The sequence below is a fragment of the Misgurnus anguillicaudatus genome, chromosome 8 (assembly GCF_027580225.2).
Source record: "Misgurnus anguillicaudatus chromosome 8, ASM2758022v2, whole genome shotgun sequence".
In the NCBI taxonomy this organism is placed as follows: Eukaryota; Metazoa; Chordata; class Actinopteri; order Cypriniformes; family Cobitidae; genus Misgurnus; species Misgurnus anguillicaudatus.
This window is the reverse complement of record NC_073344.2, coordinates 38,553,465-38,576,301: the sequence shown is the minus strand read 5'-3', so window position 1 is coordinate 38,576,301 and position 22,837 is coordinate 38,553,465. Positions and strand designations below refer to the sequence as shown.

General features: G+C 39.0%; 1 protein-coding gene across 2 annotated transcripts in view; it reads left to right on the top strand.

The window, feature by feature from the left end:
* The first annotated feature begins 355 nt into the window (after positions 1-355).
* Positions 356-22,837, top strand: part of agap1 (ArfGAP with GTPase domain, ankyrin repeat and PH domain 1) — a 216,578-nt gene continuing 194,096 nt past the window's right edge. For both annotated transcript variants that reach the window (XM_073870886.1, XM_073870885.1), the window contains exon 1: positions 356-1,434. In XM_073870886.1, coding sequence (XP_073726987.1) covers positions 1,272-1,434 — 163 coding nt within the window. In that variant the 5' untranslated portion in view covers positions 356-1,271. The remainder of the gene's footprint in view (positions 1,435-22,837) is intronic.

Sequence of the window (22,837 nt, the reverse complement as noted above, 5' to 3'; positions counted from 1 at the left end):
TGAGATGCTTTAGAAAATGTAACATGATATCTGGAAAGGGAACATCCTACCTAAGCATTGATGCTCCCTGGTTTATAAGGGAACAAATGTTTCAGTGCAATTAAATTATGACAAACTCACTGATCAGCACCCTGAACTATGCAGCTGAATGACAAAAAAATGTATTAGGCCCACCATATCTTAGGCCGAAATATGTTTCTTGTGAGATAAAAGCGGCCAGCAGCGCCCCCATAGAGGCCGTGGCGACCTGTATCTAGTAATGGGTTTATTAAACAACATACTGCGCAGAATTGGCGCAGCCATGAGCAACACGATCGCACTAAGCGAGCCGACATTTTTCCAGTAGGAAACGTCCAAAGGCTGGAGCAGGCGCAATGATGTTTCAGAGGATACAGACGGGACGGACCTCAGTGCGGGAGGAAAGGGAATGCACCCATCTTTGCGGATAAAACAAGAGACCTCACCAAAAACCTCCTCAGCGATAGTGTTTTATCTGGGCTGACGCACACATTATGGTTTTGCGGTTTTGCATCTAGACCACAGAAAGTAGTTTAGCGGTTGTTCGTTGTTGTAATGTCAGCATGAGCCGAAGTGAACAACAGGAGAGAGCGAGTTGACTGCCCTCAAACACGGCAGACATACCCGGCCAGCGCGGACTTTAACTTACTCGCTGCCTTTCAGAGTTTTATTTTTAATCGTTTACCTTTATTTCGCCGCGGAGACTGGGCGGTGTATATAAAACAGCCGGACGTCACCATGTGGACTTTCCTCGCATCGGATTGTAGACCCGAGCTGGCCTTCTCTTATCTGTTATAGCCAGTAGTGTCGATGCATGGTGATTTAGGGGGTTTCTGGGGGTTTGCTTATGAGAATATGGGGCATATGACTCTTCTTTGGGATTTTAGATCCGGACAACGGCAGATCTCCTTCCATCGCCTGGACTTCTGCTTTAATACACATACATATATTCTAATATGACATGCACGGATACAAAATCCTCTGTTAGTTTGTCTCCCTTGTGGTAGGTTGGCACCTTGTTTACTGCAAGCCGGCTAGATTGTTAACGTTTCATTATTTAGTTTGCTGCCATCTGTGGTTGCATATTATCTTGATAACCAGTCTGGATTTAGCAACGTACATTTTTCTTTGCTTTTGAGACCTCGGGAGGACATCTGATCTGACTTTTGGGTTTACGTGTTTGCATCATATCACCTAATTTGTCAGCAAACACTTTCATATCGGATTGCATCTAAAGAGATCACATTGCTAACATGAATTATCAGCAGCACCTGGCGAACTCAGCCGCGATCAGAGCTGAGATCCAGAGGTTCGAGTCCGTCCATCCGAACATCTATTCCATCTACGAGCTACTGGAGCGGGTGGAGGAGCCACTGCTGCAGAATCAGATACGAGAGCATGTCATTGCCATTGAAGGTAAGGTCAACTAGGGCTTTTGGTTTGCTTACAAACATTAATCATGGTAACCAGTTTACGCCAAATTACCATAGTTACAGCATTAGAAAGATCATGTATTTATTTATAAAGAATGACAGGATCAATGTCAACAGCAGGAGAGTATTTTTAGCAGCCATGTTTTTCAGTGTCAGTTCTCATGCCAAGTTAGTAGTACCATAGCTTTATTTGAGTAACTATGATATTTTGATGGAAACTGTGGTTGCCATGGTGAATATTTGCAAGGAGGGATGTCAGACCTATCACAGCATGGCACTTCAAGAAATGTGTTTGCGTTTAGGTTTAGATTGCATGACGAGCAGCGACACTAGGAATCAAGCCTCACCATGTTATATTGATGTTTAATAGTTATTAACCAGGTAATTGTTTGTTACCTCTAAAGAGGAAAGTCACACGGTTTGTTCTCGTGATGAACTGGTTTTGAATCTCAAGAAAACTTTTGGCTTTTAGAAATGCTTTGAGAGCACACATTAAGCTTGCCTTGGTATGCGTTTATATTCTGTTGTGTTTTTATGATGGTATATGCTGATTAGGTTACTAAATACTGGTTAGCACTATTTCCCTGTGGTTTGTTTTTAGAGCATTTCCTTGGTCCAAGGTTTCAAATTTGGTCAGAGTCATAGGGTAGGTCTGAGAGAGGTTTCAGTCATACTTTAACAAATGATGCTAAGCGACAGCACTTCTCATACAACTGCTTCCCTAAGACGAATCGCTCTAAATATCTTTTGCAAGTCGCTTTGTATAAAAGCACCTGCTTAATGCCTAAATGTAAATGTTGGATTTCTGTCAACTATATACTGTAACAAGCAGTTGTCGGCTATGTTTGCGTCAGGCAGAGCTGTCATTCTTGCTTCTCTTGGAGAGATAAAGACACATTGACATGTGGCGTTTAACGAAGATTTCGTTGGAGGGTGGCTGACTGTCATGGTTTGTGACAGTTTAAGAATCCTTTTTTTTTAATGATTTAATGTGGATCTATATTAGCATGCTTACATAACATACCAATGATACAACAAACATAAATCTAACTTTTAATTTACCCTGTGCAACTTTAAATTTCACCCTGTGCCACCCCTCTAGACACGCCCCTGATAGCACCCATATACAGCCCTGTAGTTAATGTTTCTCTATCATTCCATAAACAAACTGATAAATCTTTGTTATTGTGATCGAGCAGTCTATTCTGAACAGTTGTGATATTCTAGTATATCATAGGTAGGTAACACTGAATAAACACAACTTTTCAGAATAATTGCATCCTGTCCAGTACTGAAAAGTGAAAGAGCTTGTGTATATGGTAGTATTGTATTCGCTAACCTCTGTCTTAGTATTACAATCTTTGTTTATATTATGAGTAAATCTGATAGATAACAAGAGATTGAATGTTTAGGTAATGTCAAATGGAGCCAATTGCATTGTGGGTTTATGCCACATTCACTAATTCCCCCCAGTTTTTAACAGATGGTAAATCTCAGCTGAAAACTGGTACATAACACACCCTGTGATCTTCAACAGAAGCGCATCTGTTTTGATATTAGACTGATGTCAGTGACATATTAGATTGAAGGGGGCTAGTGTGTGTGTTTGTGTATAGTAGTGACTTTGCGCAATTCTGCATGTGGCACCTGCTGAAACACAACCATGATGCAGCTCTTAGCAGATCTCTCTCTGTGCAGACAGAGCATGTCTGTGATCACAGACATGCACATGGATGACACTTTCACCTCACTGTCTCTTGTGTAAAGGGCATGGCATTTATAAGAATGAATAGTGCAGCTTGTGCATATAAAAGGCGATTTGTTTCTGTTGTTACTTTTGAAATAGTTTTTTATCAAGTTGATACAAACATAGTTCTACGAATTTTAGATAAAATGAGTTTTAAACATCTTTTCTAGTCGTACCTTATATAATTAGACGTGTTACATTTATTGCTGCACCATTAATTAAAAATAATCACAATCTCGATTCATACATACATGTGATCTCTCTAAATGACGGCAATTCACTTGCATGTACAGTATTTCCCTGTATTCAGATGCAGTATTCACGTGTTCACGTATTTACCACAATCCAAGATGATATAAACCAAACCTATATTCATTTAATAAATCAGACCCGATAGTTTCTCTTTTTTTCTCAACCTTATTTGCGGTGTTTCTGCTGTCACTGGTGTGATGTGTTTCAAGGCGGCAGACCTAAACACATAGTCGGTTTACTTGGTGTATTTGGAGTGGCAATTTTCACACAAAAGAGAAAAAAATAAGCACCGTTGCGGACAATCCTGGTGGTGAGAGTCACTTTTTTACACACTGGTTCGGCCATAAAAACCCCCACTGGGTTTTGAGACTGTTACAAGTCCAGCACTGTATATCTGAACATCCTGTCTAGCACATTTTACTTGACTGTAATAAATATTTGGTTGAAAAAAATTAGAATGGTGTGAGAGAATCGTCATCTCACTTCCCATGGAGAAAATTTGTGATTCACATTTTAGCAAGAATCGTGCAGCCCTAGTTGCTGTCAGTGGACAATGTTCAATAAGCACTTTAACACCCTTATCTGTGGTAAAATCGCAGTAATGCACAACCTAACATGACACATTGCTTTGTGATCACATACTAAAAAACAATTAGGGAATGTATTTTTGTTCATTTTCTGTATCTTAATGCTTACACATTTTATAATTTATTGTTTGATTACTTCATGAATTGCTCAATTATTGTACTGATTCTTAAATACTAAATCATTTAGTGGCACATATTTTGTTTGTTAAATTGTTAGCTTGTAAATGTTTAGCTGGTTTAAAAGCTGTGGTCATTGCAACAGTACCACCCCCCAAAAAGGCATCAGTATGCAGATGCTGTAAACACAGCCCCTTCCATAAAATCTGCCTGAAGGACACCATTAACAAGATGCAGGCATAGTCACATGCTTTGTTAAGCGCACCTTCGCAGCATGCGTCACTCTGCCGAACAGCAGCAAGTGTCGACATGATGTCATCTGCTGCATCATATTCGGCTTTTATGAACAGTGTGTCTGATGCATTAAAGATGTTGGCCATCACTCTGGTGTTTCACAGAGATGACGAACTCTATGGTCAGCTTCCTGCTTCCATTGCTCTGAGAGTTCGGTGCATTACACAGCTAGCCGGTGTAATGGTTGCAGTGAGACCATATATCTGTTTATTTTTTATTAGGAGGCCTTGAAACATGGCTGTAGAAGCTCGGAGAGAGGAAGGGGGAACCATATTGTGCAGCCAAGAGCTAGTCTGGAATAGGGCTGTCACACTGATTATATAATCGTCTCATCACGATTGTTTGAGCATATCGTGATGATTTCAGATCACCACAATGATTGCACATCTCTTTAAAAAACACAAGGGGAGCTGCAGCGCCTGTATAAATGAGACAGTATCAGATGGCACTCCTTAAGTAGTATGAACTGCCAGGTAAAACATAAATTTCTAAAACAGCAATTCCAAATTTAGGGAAGTGAATGATGCTATTCTTAAGGATCTGTAAGGAATACATTTTTTGCAGCCCCTACAGACATGTGGTCCAGTACTAATGACCTTAGTAGGATTGACTACTATTTAAGGCCTGTTCTGGTATAGTCAGTTTATTTTGATTGCATTTTTATTTTCAGTTATTTTTCAGACACTTTATTGTGTTTATTTCTTATGAAGAATTTTCAGTTTTTGACAGATATATTTTTATAAATAATTACTTTTAAAGGTGCCGTGTGTAAATTTTAGCGGCATCTAGTGGTGAGGTTGCATATTGCAACCAACGGCTTAGTCCACGGCTCACCCCTCGCTTTTGAAACGCATAGAGAAGCTATGGTAGCCGCCATCGGATAAACATGTCATCGTTGGAGACAACTTAGTAAAAAAATTGTCCTTTAAGGGCTTCTGTAGAAAAATGGCAGCACAAAATTGCGCCTTCCATGTAAGGGGACCCTCTGTGTATGTAAATAAAAAGGTCTCGATTTAAGGTAATAAACACATAACGGTTCGTTATGAAAGGTCTTTATACACCCCTGATAATATAGTTTTGTATATTATTTTGCTTTTCTGTCAAAAGATCCTTCTAAAAATTACACACTGCACCTTTAAATATGTGTTATGTTTATTTACTGGGAGGTAAATTAAAGATTTAATTTAAATAATGAAAATTATTTCATAAACAAACAAAAACTGTATGAGAATTAAATGTCAAAGCAATAAAACAGACAATTAATCATCTTAATGGTCAAAGTTCTAAAACAGGCAATTAATCGTCACAATTTATTAGACGATTAATCGTCAGCCAAATTTCATATTCGTGACAGCCCTAGAGTGGATTTGGGGATTAGCAAATTGATAGTATAGTAGAGCTGGGACGGGTGGAGTGCGACTCGCGGTCGGGAAGTGTGCTTTGCGGTGGTGTACACATCACAAATTATGAAAAATATAAAGTACAATCTCGCCCAGTGAGATGTCTTCAGGTTCGTGTTAATGCAAACAGCCAGCAGACGCGGAGTTAATGCGCAAGAGAAAACAACTGTTTAGTTGTATTAAAGGGCTCATTGGGGTGCTGAATTGGAGGGTTATGAGAGCACGTAGTAGATTATTAGGTAGGGCAAGATGTTCTTCACTAGTTTCCCATGATTTTTATTTTTGTGTGCTTTTGTACTGAGGACAGGAGAACCAGAGGTATCTCAAGTTGTAAGTATTTACAGTGTGCAGAACAAAATACTGATGGGATTTTGGGCCCTATGAAATACATTTTATTTATTCCCAAATTCCGTGTTATTAGTTTTTATTTTTATGGATTCTGGTTTTAATGGTTAAATAAAATTTCAGGAATTAAAATAATTAATGAGTTTAATGTGGTTTAAAAATGACTAAATCCAAATGTGCCAAATTTTGCGAGGTTCCCCATTCCAAATTCCATTTTATGCTTGGATTCCGTGATTCCGTTCGCGTTTTCCGCATTACGGAAATCATAGGGCCCTAAGGATTGATGGGTCAGTCCAGAGGGACTTTTTGGAAATTGCAGAAAGCAGTTTCAAAGAAAAAAGATCAAAAGACTGCAACAGGCAAAGCTGTAAAGAGTCTTGAATTAAGCTTGGCTCTCCACATCTCTTAGGTCGCACCCTCGCTTTGTCATTCTGTCTCTCAGTGTGGGTGGTGAGCGAGCAAAAATTCTCAGCTGAATAACCATTTGTTCTTTCCAGTCAAAAGCGAAAACAACGCCGCCATCCCTCTCCTGTGTCTTTTATCTGTCCACATTGTCATTCTGTCAGCAGACCTGTGCACTTCTGAAAAATGCACCTGGTGTTTCAGAACTGTTCTGTCATTCCTGTTTGAGCCTTAAATCTGATGCTGCATTCTTCTCTGATAATGCGCCAGATAATCACAAAGATTATGGAAACTCAGAAGACAGATCAAGCTCTTTTAGTGTTTCGTTTTATATTAAGAGGTATTCTGCTGGCGTTTGCCACATTATCTAGAAATGCATTAGTCACTATGTGGCTTATTCAGAATAGACCAAGATCTTTTCAACAGTGACGTTGCAGTAAGCCTTTACACTCTTAAAACTTAAACTTAAAATTTTTTGGAACAACACACTTTATGTTGTTTTAACACATCTTGTGTTGCTCCTTCTATTTATTTGAACTCAAAATCAACACGAAATGACACACAATGTGTTAAATAGGATAACACAAAACAACGTGTTAAAATTAATATATCCTTTCTTAGAGTGTAGGGCTAGACCTGGTTAGCTGTGTTTATATCTTACCAAAACTAAAACCGAAATCTTACTCAGAAGCAGTTTGAGAAGTAACAAGATTCTTTTGTAGCCCGTCCTACTACTCGTGTAAGCTAACCTAGTTCTCATAGGATATCTGACACCGGATGAAGTGTCAGGTGTTAACAGTTGTGATTAAAAGAGCCTTTTGTGTTGGGCTTTAAAAGTGATCAGGAAAATGCACTTGTCTGTCCAGTTTGGTGGGGAAATTCATCAGCAGACCTTTTAGATGGAAGTTGCGTATTTCCTCAATTGTAGTTAACTGTATTTTGAGGTTAATGCTGGAGCAGGTTTTACCTTGTGTACATAATAATGCTTTTTTATTGTATGTTACTGCATTGCATCGTCTTCCTGCACGTGCCATAATAACCACCTTAATTTGTCTTCCTGTTGGTGTGTGTAAATATTGCTTCTGCTTTGTGTATTGTTTCGATATATTGTAATATAGTGACATTTTATTTGTTTCTTTTTTGGTGAAACTTCATTTAGTTTCTTGTAGTGTGTGGGAGGAGAGGGAAATAACAATAAAGCTATCATTATAACTCATTGGGGCAGTGTCCCAGACAGGGTTTAGATGAATTCAGGACTCAGTCATAGTTATATCAGGACGTTAAAGTAGTTTTTACAAACATACCTTACAAAAACAATACTTATGCATATTGAAACAATGGCACTGATGTATGTTATAATATGTCGGTGCAAGATGTTATTAAATTAAGCTAGCTCAAACATGCTTACTGAAGAACCATTGAGGCCACATCCTCTGCATGTACCTGCATTACTTCTTCCAAAATAATGTTTGAATGTCCATCTTTGCATGTATTCACTTAAATTACATAAATTTGTTTCAAACTTCCTTGTGCTGTGTGTAAGCTAGTTTGCGACAAGACAACATTATACCATTGTAAAACCTGTGGACCACAGTCACAAATCTTTGCGTGTGCATATATGATCCATTTGAAAGACGTATATTTATTTCGATCAAATCCTATAATCAATGCAGCTACAAACAAGTCATAAATATGCAGTGCACCGAAAACAGGTCATAAATATGCAGCGCACTTCCCTATGATTATTTAACAATAAGACTGTCATTAAAAAAGAAACAAGCACTCACACACAAAAATGATTCAACACTTTTTTTTGTCATGCAAAACTGCTGTTATAGCTACATACTGTCAGGACTCTGCCTTGAAGTCTTGTTATATTTGTATTTTGTCATGGTGGCAGAGTTCTGGCAGTCCCTGGCCTTGTGTGGAGGTTCATGCCTTGTTTTTGTGTTTGGCATGTACCTCCGGTGTCTTGTCATTTGTCCCCGCTCCCTCGTTCTCCTGCTTATTGTTAATTATTACTTATTCCCATCACCTGTTCCCGCTCGTTATCTTGTTTGGTTTTCTCTATTTAATGTCAGTGTTTCTTGTGTTCTGTGCAGGTTCATTGTGTTGTGCTGTGTTCTGTACCTTGTTGTACGTTCTAGTCAAGTCTTGCTAACTAGTAGAAGTGTAGTGTTTCATGTTTCATGTCCTGTACCCCCTCGTGGGTCTTTGTTTTGTTAGTGTTAAGTGTAAAAATAAAAGTGTTTTCTGTTTTCCCCGACATCGTCTGCATTTGGGTTCATCTGTCCTGCAACTCCTCACAGATGAACCTGCCAAAGCTGAACCCAGCAACGGTGTCGGGGTCAGCCGTTTCTCCTTCAGTGGGGCTTCTACTGCCCCTTGCAGTGTGCCCTGTGGCGAACTGGCTTACCAGTGGGTTCCGTGACCGGATATTTTCTGAACTGTGGAGGGCCGCCGTTAACTCTGATTCGGACCTGGAAGAGCTGGCGTTCTCGTTTGGTCCGATCCTCGGCTTGGCCAGTGTTCGGGTTGCATTAGCCTTTGGGATGGCCGAGTCTGCGCCGCCCACCGAGCCAGCGCCGCCCACCGAGCCCGCGCAGTCCGCGCCGCCCACCGAGCCCGCGCAGTCCGCGCCGCCCACCGAGCCCGCGCAGTCCGCGCCGCCCACCGAGGCCGCGCAGTCCGCGCCGCCCACCGAGCCCGCGCAGTCCGCGCCGCCCACCGAGCCCGCGCAGTCCGCGCCGCCCACCGAGCCCGCGCAGTCCGCGACGCCCACCGAGCCCGCGCAGTCCGCGACGCCCACCGAGCCCGCGCAGTCCGCGCCGCCCACCGAGCCCGCGCATCAGCTGCAGCCATTGCCCTCTGTGCATCAGCTGCAGCCACCTCAACCCAAGCCCCCTTGGACTGTTTTGTTTGGCTAATGCCATGGACTTTTGTGTGTCTGATTTAGTTTCGTATTTATCTTGTTGTTTGCACCTTTTGTTATTTTATAGTCTGATGTGTTCTAGTCTTGTCATGTTCATCATCTGTCATGTTCTTGTCTTGTGTGTTCCCTTATTGGACGCCAGGTGGCGTCCTTTGAGAGAGGGCTACTGTCAGGACTCTGCCTTGAAGTCTTGTTATATTTGTATTTTGTCATGGTGGCAGAGTTCTGGCAGTCCCTGGCCTTGTGTGGAGGTTCATGCCTTGTTTTTGTGTTTGGCATGTACCTCCGGTGTCTTGTCATTTGTCCCCGCTCCCTCGTTCTCCTGCTTATTGTTAATTATTACTTATTCCCATCACCTGTTCCCGCTCGTTATCTTGTTTGGTTTTCTCTATTTAATGTCAGTGTTTCTTGTGTTCTGTGCAGGTTCATTGTGTTGTGCTGTGTTCTGTACCTTGTTGTACGTTCTAGTCAAGTCTTGCTAACTAGTAGAAGTGTAGTGTTTCATGTTTCATGTCCTGTACCCCCTCGTGGGTCTTTGTTTTGTTAGAGTTAAGTGTAAAAATAAAAGTGTTTTCTGTTTTCCCCGACATCGTCTGCATTTGGGTTCATCTGTCCTGCAACTCCTCACACATACTCTTTAGGACAAAATTTGGCATGGTTGCCTCGAACTGAGCGTAATCGTGTCCCCTCCCCACTTCCCCACAGGCTTGCACTCATTCTGTAGTTTTTCGATCTGAGCCAGAGCATGCTTTCGTCATTAGGATCGGATTGTTTTGAAGGAAACCGCATGTAAAGCACTATCTTAGCACTAGAGCCCATTGCAATGTTAAGTTTGTGACTTGTTAGTTAGAGTCATTTGATGACATACAGCCCTCTCACCATTCCTATCATATTGCTGCTTAGTCAATCTATCGCTTATTCCCCTCAGACTTTTTTATGTAAACGTGCTGCGTGCATCAGAAGGTTTTAATGAAGGCAGATGAAGTTGAATGACTACAGTTTTGGCCTTTGATCTGCAATCACACTGCATTTCGTTCTCAAGCCCACCTCTGCAAGCGGAAATCCCACTAGTCAAACGAACCAGGCTTTGGGGGTCAAATTCGGTTAGGATAGTGGCCTTTTTCATATTCACAAGCATGGTCTGATATGCCAGCTCCTACCTTGACTTGATAATTTTCTGCCCTGATATTGTGTATTAAAGAGCATCATAAGGTAAAATATGATGGTATGATGAGGTAAAATAAAAAGATTTAATTTCTGCACCAGATAAACTTTCAGAAATAGTGTATTATGTTTTCAAACATTTGTATTTTATTGTGTTGCCTAAAAAGCTTAAATATAACTTTAAAGTAACAGACGTGGTCCAAAACATTGTTTCATCATCAGAAAAGCACGTACTGGAGTATGTACTATGTAGGCCAGGACATGTATTGAAATTTGTCACATTTATCACATTGTCATTTGAAGTTGAAAATCTAGTTTTTTTTTTTTGTGAGGTTGATTAGGGAGGATTAAGGATAGGTATTAATTAAGATTTTAACAGTATAATTATATTGTTAAAATAACTCTAACATTTTGTAACAGCTAGGGCTGTATAAACGAGACCGTATCAAATTGCGCCCCTTGACTGACAGTGTAACGTGATATATTGCAAAGCCATTCAATACAGTGGAAAAAAATGCATTTAAAGAAATGCTGCAAAAAGTAGTATGAACTGCCAGGTAAAACATAAATTTACAAAACAGCAATTACAAATGTAGGGAAGTGAACGATGCTATTCTTAAGGATCTGTAAGGAATTGAATTTTTTTGCAGCCACTACAGACATGTGGCCCAGTACTAATATGACCTTAGTAGGATTGGCTACTATTTAAGGGCTGTTCTGGTATAGTCCGTTTATTTTGATTACATTTTTATTTTCCAGTTACACTTTATTGTGTTGTTTTCTCATGAAGAATTTTCAGTTTTTGAAAGATATATTCATAATATATCTAATGCGCGTAGTAATTAAATAATTACTTTTAAATATGTGTTTTGTATAAATATTTACTGCCTGTTAAACCTTGCAAAATATTTAATTTAAATCATCACAACAATATGTGAAAATTATTTCATGAACAAACAAAAAAATGTATGAGAATAAAATGTAAAAGTAATAAAACAGACAATTAATCGTCATAATTGTCACAATTTTAGACAATTAACCACCAGCCAAATTTCATAATCGTGACAGCCCTAGTTAATAACAGCTATTATATTTTGTATTTTGTACATATACATTCTCATTGTGCTTCTCTCTTTTGGGATTAATGTATCATAGAGGAATTAATTAAATTAATTAATCAGCAAACTTAAAACAACTGGTAAGATAAAATGTGCAAAATAGTGTGTATACAGCAGTACTAAGTATGTGTTTTCTTAATTTATCCAGTATACCGAAAGTAGAACCAATAAGGACAGAGCTTAAGACAGGTCTTTCGTAATTTAGCCCAAGAAAATGTTTAATACTGGGATTTGGTACCCATCCCGAGAAAGGAGTAGGTGGTATTAAAATTGTGTCTTTCCACTGTCTTTGAAGATCAGCACTGAGGAAATACCAGACCGTCACAACAGGTCTGATATGGGCACTTTGGTGATGTCATTCCTCTAGAGACAGGGCATTGTTGTCATTTTGTTCTCTGCATGCTTACGTACTGATAGGTTGGGCTTGTATTTGTTGTCAGAGGAGCAGCTCAGCCAGACAAATAAAACTACATTATTTTTGTAATAATACCACACCACATGGTTTACCCGTGTCGTATGACCTCAGATATTGCACAGTACCCTGTGTATTTGTTTTTCGAAGTTTCTTCTTTTACATTGGAGTGAATAGGTAATGAATAGGCATTTCTTTCCCTGATTGTATTCCTGTTCTGTCTTGACACGACCTTCTTTGAAAAGTGGTTGATTTGGATGCAGTAAAAGTGCGATATTGGTGGTGCAGTGTTTTGAGGCCAAGTAACCGATGCAAACAGACACCACGTGATTGAAATTTATAGCAGCACAGAGCTTGAATGGGCTCCTCCGCAGGACTGGAGGCATTACTCGCTCTTTTGCTGCATTCAAAGACACTCTGAGCTAGACAACAGTAGCAGTACCACAGCACCTCCTCGTTCTTGTCCTCCTGATCATCCTCCTTGCTCATCATGCTGGTCAGGGGTCAGACACCAACCAAAACAATAGCAGCGGTCAGATCTCAGCGAGGCAAAAATAGCATCCTGAGCAGTGGCCTTCCTGCTACTCACTGTGATGTTTTCCCCCCATACCGTCTCCAGGGGTGTGATGTCATTTCCCCAACATTGATCGCTGGGTTGCAGGTCGGATGTCCTCCAGCTGCAGTCTGCCTCTGGGGCTTTGCTGTCTGTCACTGTGCCTTGCTCACATAAGATCAATATGTTATTTGTCAAAAGTGTTTGGATCACAGTTGAGAAAGGAAGAGCGATTTATATTTTTTATTTTGTTGACACAATATTTAGATCAGATGTATCTGGTTATGCAGTTATACTACCATTAGATTTTATTTTAGCATGTAAGCTAAGCTGTAGTACTACTACGCTGTAGTCGTCAGTATTTGCAGTGATTTTTTTTGATAAAATAAATTTCCACAGCCTGTAGTGTTACACAGAAATAGGTCTCACCTTTGAGGTGAATTGAGAAATTAAATTCGTTTTTTTTATGTGCTCACTGGAATTCCCCATAGCTATGTTATAATGTGACTTTCTCTTAAAAAATGATATATAAATATGCACACATGCATGTATAATTTTAAGAAAAAAATATATTTATATATTAAGTATTTTTATATAATATAAATGATACATAAATATACAAATGTATATACACATGAAAACATTTCATGTGTGTGTATTTATCTATACAAATTTATTATACACAGTTCACACATATATGATATAAGCATTTTTATGGCTTAATAGATTTACACCGAGTACGTTTACATGCACATAATAAGCGGAGAACTATCAAAAATCTGCTTATTATAAAAAACTGTTTTCATGCGTTTACATGCAAATCAATAAACCGGCTATGCAGACAACTGCGTTACATGGGACTTGGAGATTTGTCAGGTTTCTTGCAGGTAGTGACGTCATCGCCTATAGTACATCATAGTCGATCAAAAAGCCAACGGCATATCTGTCTTAAGCTTTATTGTTTTATCTCTTTTCGTGTCTCCAGAACCTGTAAATATACATCAGTTTTTATTTTCGCAGTTTCTCTGCCAACTGCTTTAGTAGAGCGGAGACTTTTATGTGTTAATTTGCGCTTACTTCTGCGTCTGACGTTTATCTTTCACACGCGGAGACATGCGCACATGGACAAAACCGTGAGAAAGCCGGTTAAGGTGTTTACATGCCACACGAAATCAGGGTAATGAGCAACAAACTACCTGTGCCGATCGTTTTTTGCTTACGCCGTTTATGGGATTTCCCCAGTTAAAGAAAAACGTTTTACACATTTACATGACCCCACGTGTTATCAGTTTATTAACTCTTTCACCGCAAGCGTTTTTTTGAAAAAGTTGCCAGCCAGCGCCAGCGTTTTTCATGATTTTCACAAAAGTTTAATGCCTTCCAGAAAATGTTTTTTCTTCAAATATATAAACATACTATATACCAAATGAAAGAACAGACCCTCTGCTTTCAAACAAAAAAACCCGTTTCATCCTACCTTCAGCAGTTATTTTGTAATCAGCTTTTGAATATGGGTAGGTTTCTGCAAAAACACCACATTTTGAGCAAAAAGCAGCGATAATTCCATTTTTGTGACGGACTTTTCATAGAGATCCATTCAGAGCGATCTTTAAAACAGACATGGACATGCAGCAGCTTGCCATAGGGCAATACTTCCCGGTTTAAAAAGTTGCGGAAGGGCGCCACCTAGTGGATAATAGCGGTATTGTGGAAAGACGGAAATACTCGTCATTGGGCGGGGAAGCGTTTTCTCTTGATTGATGAGATATCTCGTCAATGGCGGGGAAAGAGTTAAGCATAATTGGCGTAAGCCTGTGCATGTAAACGCACCCAATGAGATTGGCTATATAAATGTTAAATAAAAACTAATAACTAATTAGAGCTTTTATAAATGTTGGAAAAAAAATACTAGGTGGCCGCCATTTTGTTTTTGCCTCTAACTACACAACGTGAAATGGTTGCAATCCAAACCCGTTCTTTTACCACTAGAGTGAGGTAATCGTGTTTTTTTTTGTCGGATGTTAATGTCAGTAAAATAATAAATAGAAGATGAACGATAATAATACACATGCACAAAAGATGGCAGTGTGTGCCCATTTTATTTGTCTTACCTGTCTTTTTAATTCGAACTGGAGTATAACATAACCGATGAGGACAATACAGAAAACACTGAACACCACACAAAAATTTAAGATAATCAGAGAGTAAAAGAGGTGAGAATGGGGCAAAATCAGTTGTGTCTCTGCAGTAACTGTTCTTGTATGCGAACTGACAGAGAGAGTGTGTGTTGTAAGAGCTGCGCTTTCTATCAACATCTGTTCAGGGTAATCATATTCATTAAACTACCTTTTTTTAACAACATTACAGCAGAAACAGACACTCTTATATATCCCACATGATATTTTTTTTATAGTAAACTGTAGTAAAAGTTTTCCTCCAGTTTCCACTTTTCCTAGGTTGGTTCTCACTCGCTGTCTGAAGGTGTTTAGTCTACTGTGAGAGAAAATTGTAGGCATAGCATTTGGTTTTAATCTCTACTTAAAACTAGAGAATACAGTTGCAGGTCTTTAGGACAGTAGCATCTCACTGCAGACATGACATCCAGGAAGCTGGGTTGGAATCAGATCCAGATTCTTTGTATTTTGATTGGTCGACAGTTTTATCACAAAACACGTCATAAGCACTATTCGGACAGAATTTGTTTTACAGTACAGAAGGACCTCTGAAAAAATTGTGATTCTCAGAGGTCCTCTGTCTTTTTAAAGGACACGTTCTTCCTGATCCCATTTTTCGAGCTTTAGTTGCATAAATAATACCTCCAAAATAATAAAGCTCAAAGTTCACTGCCAGGTGATATATTTTCTTTAACAGAATTCCCCTTTCAAAGCTTACAGCGAACGGCCGGTTTGGACCACAGCCTTCTACTTCCCGATTGAATGATGTCAAAGTAGCAGTGTTTGAGTAAACTCTGTCCACAGGAATACGTCAGTCGCCAGCTAAGCCTAAACGGCTCAGGCTAAGCTTAGCTGTTGTCGAATCACAACACACTAAACAAGCTACACAATCAGAACTCGTTACATATTTTTTAAAAGGAGGGACTTCATAGAACTACATTGATGAAAATATATTTTAGTGACTGAGGATAAAGCACTGGCCCGATCAGGCAAGTGACAATACATTTGAAAGGCCCGAATGTCTCTCACGCTTCCCCCGGGCCACCAGGCAGTCCTTTATGTTGAGCCCTGTAATGGGATTCATATGTATAATATTTGAAAACTATCTGAAAATACTAAAACAATTATATATCTGTTGATTTATTAACATTTATTTTTTTATGTTAACTACAAACATTATTGCATTGTGTTTTCCATTTGACTGTAAAGATAATATTTACTTCATGATCAGCATCAGTACCTACTTAATCTTCATTAATACCTAAAGACACAGGGTATAAAAGTTTGTCAAATTTCATTTTTAAGAATTCAGATAAACATTAACAAATTGATACTTGTACTTTTTATATGAACAAACATTTCAACTCAAAAAACACAGGTAAAGTTTAATTTGAATGTATTATTATAATAAAAATCATAAATAGCAATACTGTGACTCTTGAAAAGAACATATTCTGAATTCACAAAAAAATATAGATTCCATGTTTTCCTGGAATAAAATACTAAATGTTTATGGCTCCATGAAAACCTTCCATCTGTTTCATGAGATTGTAAAATCTAAAAAGAATGAACTGTCAGCAAAAATAAAACACACAAAAAAAATATTGGGTTCTTGAGCCTCGGTACATGCTTTCATGTCGCTATTTCAGTAAGACAGTGATCCCCGCATTGTACAATGAGACTAAAGGTTATATCTTAGAGAGTGGCAATAACATACGATGCATGGACATCATTACAAAGAATGAATCAGGTGAGATGTTATGCTCATACATTGAAATTGGCTTCTCAGTGAGCTCTAAAGTTGCCGTCAGTGTCAAGGCTGTTAAGGCGGATTGTGATGTTTTTCTAAATAAAAACATTTTTGCTTTATAGATGTTTCTTTGTTAAAGGTCCCGTTCTTTCTGTGTTTTTGAAGCTTTGATTGTGCGGAATATAACGTGTTCATGTTTCACGTGTAAAAAAATGCAGTATTTTTAACACAATTTACTTGTCTGTATATCGCCGTTTTCACTGTCCTCAAAACGGGCTGATGTCTTCCTTGTTCTATGAAGTCCCTCCTTCAGATATACGTAATGAGTTCTGATTGTGTAGTTTGTTTAGGGTGTTGTGATTCGATAGCAGCTTAGCTTGCTGTTAACTTAGCTGCCGACTGACATATTCCTGTGGGCGGAGTTTACAATCTGTTCTAGTGATGTCATTAATGCAGGAAGTAGAGGGCTGTAGTCCAAACCGGCCATTCGCTGTAGGCTTTGAGAGGCGAATTCTGTTAAAGAAAATATATCGCCTGCCTGGCAGTGAACTTTGAGCTTTATCATTTTACAGGTATTATTTATGCTGTTATAGCAACATTACACATTAAATAGGGTTTAAAAAAATGGGATCAGAAAGAACGTCATACTTAGTCGTGGATTGATAACTGTTTGTTCTTAAAAAATGTTCTTTGTAATTGTATTCCATGTTTCATTCAGAGCCTGTTTTTCATAAATGTTGATATGTAATTAACTTTGTTAATATAATAAAAATATTGAAATAAATCTTCACTATGATCATTTTTTAAATGGCAATACTGCAAACAGAGATTTTTACTATATACAAAACTATAAAAAATATACTTAAAAGTTTATGTATTTTCACAGCAGAATAATTAATTACCAAGAGTGTATGTAAAGAATCGTTTTGGAATCAATTTGTTAATCCCAGAATCGGAATCGGATCAGATCGTAAAGTTTCCAAAGATTCCCACCCCTAATATAAGATGTAATTTACAAATGAAAAAACTGAATGTTCATCTTGTTTGGACTTTAAACTTGTTTTAATGCATCTTTGTTTACAGACATTAGGAAATGGATTTCCCTTGCCGAATGTTTATCTCTCTCACAAATGCGCATATAAAAGATATCAAATAAAAATTTCTCTATATTTATGCGTGTGGCGAATAGACGTATAATAGGTGGGATAATAGACGGGGGACCTTTTAAAGGAATATTTTACATGCATATGAAAATGTTCTCATAATTTACTCACCCTATAATGCCATCCCTGATGTATATGACTTCCTTTCACGAGTTGATCACAAATTAATAATAAAATATCACATACTTCACTAAACTAATCCAGAAGAGAAAACATTTAAGTTAATATTTTTGACCACTATTATGTCATGTTGTATTGTAAACGTACAAATCAGCCCTGTAAATTCAATTATTGTTGACAACTTTAAATCTCAGTGGTTCTTGCGTGCCTTGTGACTAGTTATCATATGCACCATAATTGATTTTACCATGCTAATCTGTTTCCATTGATGTGACGTATTTATCGCTAAATAATCTCAAAATATGAATTGCTTTCTCTCACACACATACAGTTTCGCTTTATAAGGAAAATAATAACCCTATGGAGTGATTTGGATTACTTAAAATAATGGATGTTTGTGGTTCTTGGAGCTTCACCATACTTAGCCCAATATCAAAAGATAACATGATGATATTTAAGCATACAATTATTCACTTCAGAAGAAATTAAGGCTTATACATCTGGGATGGCATGAGGGTGAAAAAATCATATTTGGGTGAACTATTCCTTTAAGCGTTTTTGTCCACAATCTGGCCAGCTAGGATTGCCCACCACCCCACCCTTTCGAAAAGAACAGAAAAGGATTAACCGGAGCTGCGTCTTTACATTGCAGGGTTGCCTCTCTTCACAATGGTGCAGCTTGCTGGCTGAATTAGCATTGAAAGTGGAAGTGTTGCGTCAATAAGAGGCGCTTTTCCCATCTGGCCCCTGTTTAGAGGGGAAAAGAAAAATCAATGCCACTTTCCTTAAGGACCGTCCTATTGTATTAGGTCACCATCTGCCAGTTCCAGACCCGTTTTTCAGTGTTAGCGGAGTAATTAATGTCTTCTGCTACACTTTGCGTTTCTGTGCTGCTAACACACCGCTTGCACGCGTCGACCTAGATCCGAGCACATTTTGGTTAGATAAACAGCTTAATATGTCTGACCTTATTTCAGACTGTCTTCCTGCAACCTGTATTACTGTATCATTAAGATTGTTTATACTTGCATCAGCTGATAAAAGATTTGGTTTTTACTACATGTATTTACTATCCTGGCACCGACACAATACCAGAGATGAAAATACAATAATTTACAACAAAACTATTTTGGGTCATTTGTGAGCCAAGCAGCAAGTCCCACCCCAAATTCGTGTCAGCCCTGTTAGTGGTGTAGAATTGACCCACTTTACATGGCTTATGAACAATCTTTAAATTTTGCAGTGTAAAACTAACATAACACTGTAGTGTCTGTATTGAACACAAATGATTTGCGGTTCACTGTGTGCTAGCTGTTCTCATGAGACTGATTCATAAATCCTTTGAACTGATTTATTAAATAGGACTGCCACATTTTAACAAGAGCCATTTGTTCACATTGTTTGTGGCATAGTGAGAACAATGCAATATTGAAAAGCGTTTATTGTCTTAAATTTATTGTCAGATTTATGTATCTATTTATCTGTCTTTTTCTTTCAAGTCACATTTATTTCAGACTCATACACTCTTGTACACTTACATACATGTTGCAAGGACTTCCCATAAACTTCTATTGTTCTTTAAGAGAAATTTCATAGATAGAATCATTAATCTTTATTGAAAGTGGGTCATATTTGTAGTTGAAATTTAACATACATTTAGAATTTTGTGCCTATTTGACCGAGAAATGACAGAACGTGACTTTAGGGTACATTTGTATGGAAAACTACAACTTCCACAATGCACAGCTCTGCAAGCCACTCCCATTAATCGGAACACTGCTCAGATATGCTATTGTGTACATAGTGCCACGTTAGTAAAACAAAGAAAATAGAAACACTCACTTTATAGTCAGACGTCCATTTATCCCTGCAGGCTTTGGCTGTCGCTTTCAGTTTAGATCCTGCACAATATGTATACTCCACAGTCGCGCTGGCTCAGCGCTTGTGCTTGTGCGCCGAAACACGTCTGTAAAATAAACAAGCGCAAATACCTCTTCTTGCCCGTACATTCACCAAACAAACGTACATATCCTGATCTGATGCGGAAATGTTATACAGAAAGCACACAGCGAGAGTACAGCCACTACTAGTCCGTCCAAGCTCATATACTGGCTCAGCACGTGTGCTCGTAAGCCGAAACACGTCTGTGAAATAAACACGCGCAAATACCTCTTCTTGCCCGGACATTCACCAAACAAACATCCATATCCTGACCTGATGCGGAAATGTTATACAGAAAGCATACAGCGAGAGTACAGCCACTACCAGTCCGTCCAAGCTCGAGCCAGTCTGGGCTTCTCTACGCAGCAGAGGCCGAGGGTTGCGACGTCTTCCCCCAGGCTCCTCCACTTCTGTTCCTCAGTTCTTTGCTGTATTGTGGCTCATAAAGGTGCCATGTACAGCGGATTAGAGCATCACGCTTGCAAAATCAGCCTCTTCCATATCATATCGATTCCACAACGTCTGTTAGCTCATCTTAGCATAAAGATGGTGGCTGTTCGTTTTATTTTGTCTGTGTTCATATATTTTTGTAAGCCCCACCCACTGATCTGTAATAGGTCTTTAGCGTGAGTGGGTCCCACTCATAGCCCCCACCTTGGAAAAATGAGGAATGAGTGTCTGTAGTCTTTCACCCTCGACAAAGTTCCTTCTTTCAGTGAGGCTGTTTACACTTGGTATTAAGATGTGTTTTCATCGATCGGACGAGAGAGACACATTACGTTTACACCTATTTAAATCCGTCTCTTTTGTCCACTTTCGACCGCTTCTGTGCTGAATACTGTGAGGGGGTGGTCTGTGAGACGGTGGGCGACTCTCTCTGCTGTCATTCAAACCCGAGCAGGAGTAATAATGAGTTTATATGGACGCAAACTAATATTATGTCGGAGGCCACTGCTTGTTTAGCAAGTAAACATGCTGCACAGAGTTTTGTACATCTGTATGTAAGAGCTTTCTCTGAATTTTCAGCGCAATTGATGAAATAGGATCGTGCAACTTTCACACGCTTTCAAAACGAAACTACGGAGATCGGCTGCTTTGGTTTTATCAATGAAAGGCTAAAAATGGCGCTGTTCACCGTATGTTCACGCCAGAAGTCAAAAAAGCCGTAAAACTTGTGTTTAATACCTCAGATTAGATAAATGGGCGAAGAGAAGGCAGTCGTGTGTGGCTGTTCGAACACATTCAACCACATGTGCGTTCCGCAACTCCAAAGCGAACCGATCGAAAGTGGTTTTGACTACTTCTGAATGTGGTTGAAAGTGGTCGAAAGTGGACGAGCTCAAAACGTTTTGAACACCGTTTACACCTGGCATTAACGTCGTCCACTTGTGATCCGATCGACGAAAACACATGTTAATGCCAAGTGTAAACAGCCTCAATGACGCAAAATGACGATTTTTACATCATTGAAAGAGGTAAGTGCAACACTGAAATCTCTCGTTTTCAGGGGAAACTGAGGGAATGATGCACGACCATTCAAAAACATGACTGGGGTTTTAACAATACAAAGCTTAATGCAAATCGGTGAAGTGTCCCTTTAAAGTAAGCTTTATTTAAGGAATAATAACCGCGGGTGTGCATTATTTTCGAATATTTCAAAAGACCGGAGTCATTTATTACGCTTATACCATGTTTTTAAGACATTTTAAAGGTTAGGTGTGTGGTTATTGAAAAATAATCAACACCCATGGAACATTTAATCAGAACAAAGCATTCAACAGCCTCGTGGTATAATCCACCATAATTGAGCTTTTTTACACCTTTAATCATTACACCCAAACTCTACCTTAGACTTTTGGCATTGTGAACAATGTTGATTTAAAAGGTTTAATAATACCTATAAGGACCTTATTAGGAATTTGTTCTTCACAATAACAAAACAAGCATGCGTGATTTTTAACTCATGCTCTTGTTTGAGTGTGTCGCTCTAGGGAGGGCAAATAATGTAATGTTAATGTAGGCAAACCCCAGTGTTAATCCACCTCATCTGTACTTACAGATGCATGCAGTGCAATTCTGGCAATTCACTGCGGATGTTTTGGCAGCTGTAGACTTGCTCCCCTGGCATGGGAATATAGCATTTCTATTTAAGCTGTTTAACGTAGGCAAACTGGCACTGATAGGGATGCGTGTGCAGAACAAACAGACATTTGCTGGGAAGACCATCCTCAGGTGTGTCAGGGTTGCTATGGCTGTACAGCCGGCTGGGTCGCCTGAGATCTGGGCTAATTAACCTCTGTGGACGCGACTGTCTGTGAGCCGCAGTGCTTTAAATTCAATTCAGCGGCTCAATTTTGCATCTCCTTTTACTTCTCGTCACATGTTCCAGCTGTAACCAAGTACACTGGGGGTTTATATAATGTGATCAGTTTATGATTTGCTACATAAAGAGCGGCGCTGTGTTAAAAGAAATTCAGCAGTGCGACATTGCGATCACCTTATCACAACTTCCTGTAAATGCTTTAACAATACATAACTTATGTGCCAGGACTCTGCCGCAATTGTTTCTCATGCGTGGGAGGTCTGAGGGGGAAGGTAGACATTTGAATTGCATATTTTGAGACTGTTTAATGTGAAATGAAGTAAAGGATTTGCCTTGAAATTATCACAACGAGAGATGCTATGACAGCACATAATTATGCAATGAAATGTCTGTGGATGAGTGTGTGTAATGCAATATAATGTTGGTTCCAGATGCCATGAAATGGTTTGGCAAATGCAGTTTTCTGCTTTTGTTGATGTTTGTTTTTTTAATTAAAGTTGCAAGTTGGGGTGGAACATATAATGGGGCCTATACTTTTCTAAATGGTGAATAGTTTTGTGTTTGTCACACCCTGGGATAACCATGCTTGACA